General features: G+C 44.4%; 1 protein-coding gene across 1 annotated transcript; it reads right to left on the reverse strand.

Moving 5' to 3' along the window:
- Nucleotides 1-5: 5 nt before the first annotated feature.
- Nucleotides 6-1190, reverse strand: LOC116380945 (uncharacterized; the record flags this gene model as incomplete). The annotated part of the gene is made up of 2 exons (XM_031842753.1): nucleotides 204-1190; nucleotides 6-17 (listed from the first exon to the last, which is right to left on the reverse strand). Coding segments are annotated over exons 1-2 (903 nt in total), but the record flags the coding sequence as incomplete, so codon positions are not given.
- Between the last annotated feature and the right edge of the window lie 7 nt (nucleotides 1191-1197).

Raw genomic sequence — 1197 nt, forward strand, 5'->3', positions numbered from 1 at the left:
GCCGCTGTGTCTGACACCTGTATAGGAGACAAAAATATCATTACAGTCCTAAGTTAATGTCAATACAATTCAACAATGTTTTAACTATGGTTGCCATCAACTTCACTTCATGAAAATTATTTAAAAAGATAGACTATGGTCCACTCATTATATTTAAATACTTTTAAAGGCTTATCTGAATTAAAGTTATCAGTTATACTCACATCTGCCTGCAAGATGAGGGCATCTCTCTGCTCTTTGAAGTGTGCCATCAGTAGATCCAGAATATAGGGGAATGTTGTACCGTTTTCGTGGGAGAGGACCTTCTTCACTTCATCATTGCTGGGATTTGCCTTGAAGTATTCCGAGATGATTTTGCCCTGGTCTTCAGGAAATGCCTCCATTATTCTCAGGATGTAAATGTCTGTGAGCAGTTCAAAGTGTGCACACATGCTCCTCGGCAGAAACAAGTAGGGCCACTGACTTTTAATGTCCTCCAGAGGGGCGGCTGGTGTTGCATTGATTGAGTTGCGTTGCAGAGAATATGTTTTCTCCATCAAATTGTGTATTTCTTCCCTTCCTGCACCCGCCAAACCTTCATGTCTAAAGATATCTGTCATCTTTTGTCTCAAACCTTCAAGGCTATCTTCAGTTTCCTCAGGTGGTAGCTCTGGCTGCCATCTTGTGCATCCATAGCTGTCTGCCGGTCCTCGAGCTGGGACAGCCCCTGTGGCATCCTTTGATGCTCTATGTTGAGCAAGGGTGTTGTTCCTGTTCAACTGCTCTACGCATACTTTAACCTGGCTCAGAAGTGATTCATAGCCTCCACCAATCATTGTCTTGCCATCGTCCATGGTATCAGCAAAGGATTTTGGGTATTGTCTTATCACGTTTCTGGTGCTGATGAGGCATTGTGCTCTTGTGGGGTTAGCTTCGTACTTTCTCATTTCATCAACTAACACTCTCACAAACTGCCGTCTGTCAGATGGCGAGGGCCTCTTACCACTCATAACTGTAGAAAGCAAATCTGAGGGCATTTTGTTCCAGTTCACCTGAAAGGCTTCAGGCCAGTTTTTCTTTATATGTGGGTGTGGAGATGGTTGAGGAGAGGACATGGGGCTGCTTGACCATGAAGGGCTATCAACAGGTGAGGTGCTTGAGGACAGCTGCCGAGGTGGGGTCACAGCACTACTTCTTTGATCTGAAAAAAGAAGAACA

This window comes from Anarrhichthys ocellatus, unplaced genomic scaffold (assembly GCF_004355925.1).
Source record: "Anarrhichthys ocellatus isolate YVR2014 unplaced genomic scaffold, GSC_Weel_1.0 scaffold9984, whole genome shotgun sequence".
Lineage (NCBI taxonomy): Eukaryota > Metazoa > Chordata > Actinopteri > Perciformes > Anarhichadidae > Anarrhichthys > Anarrhichthys ocellatus.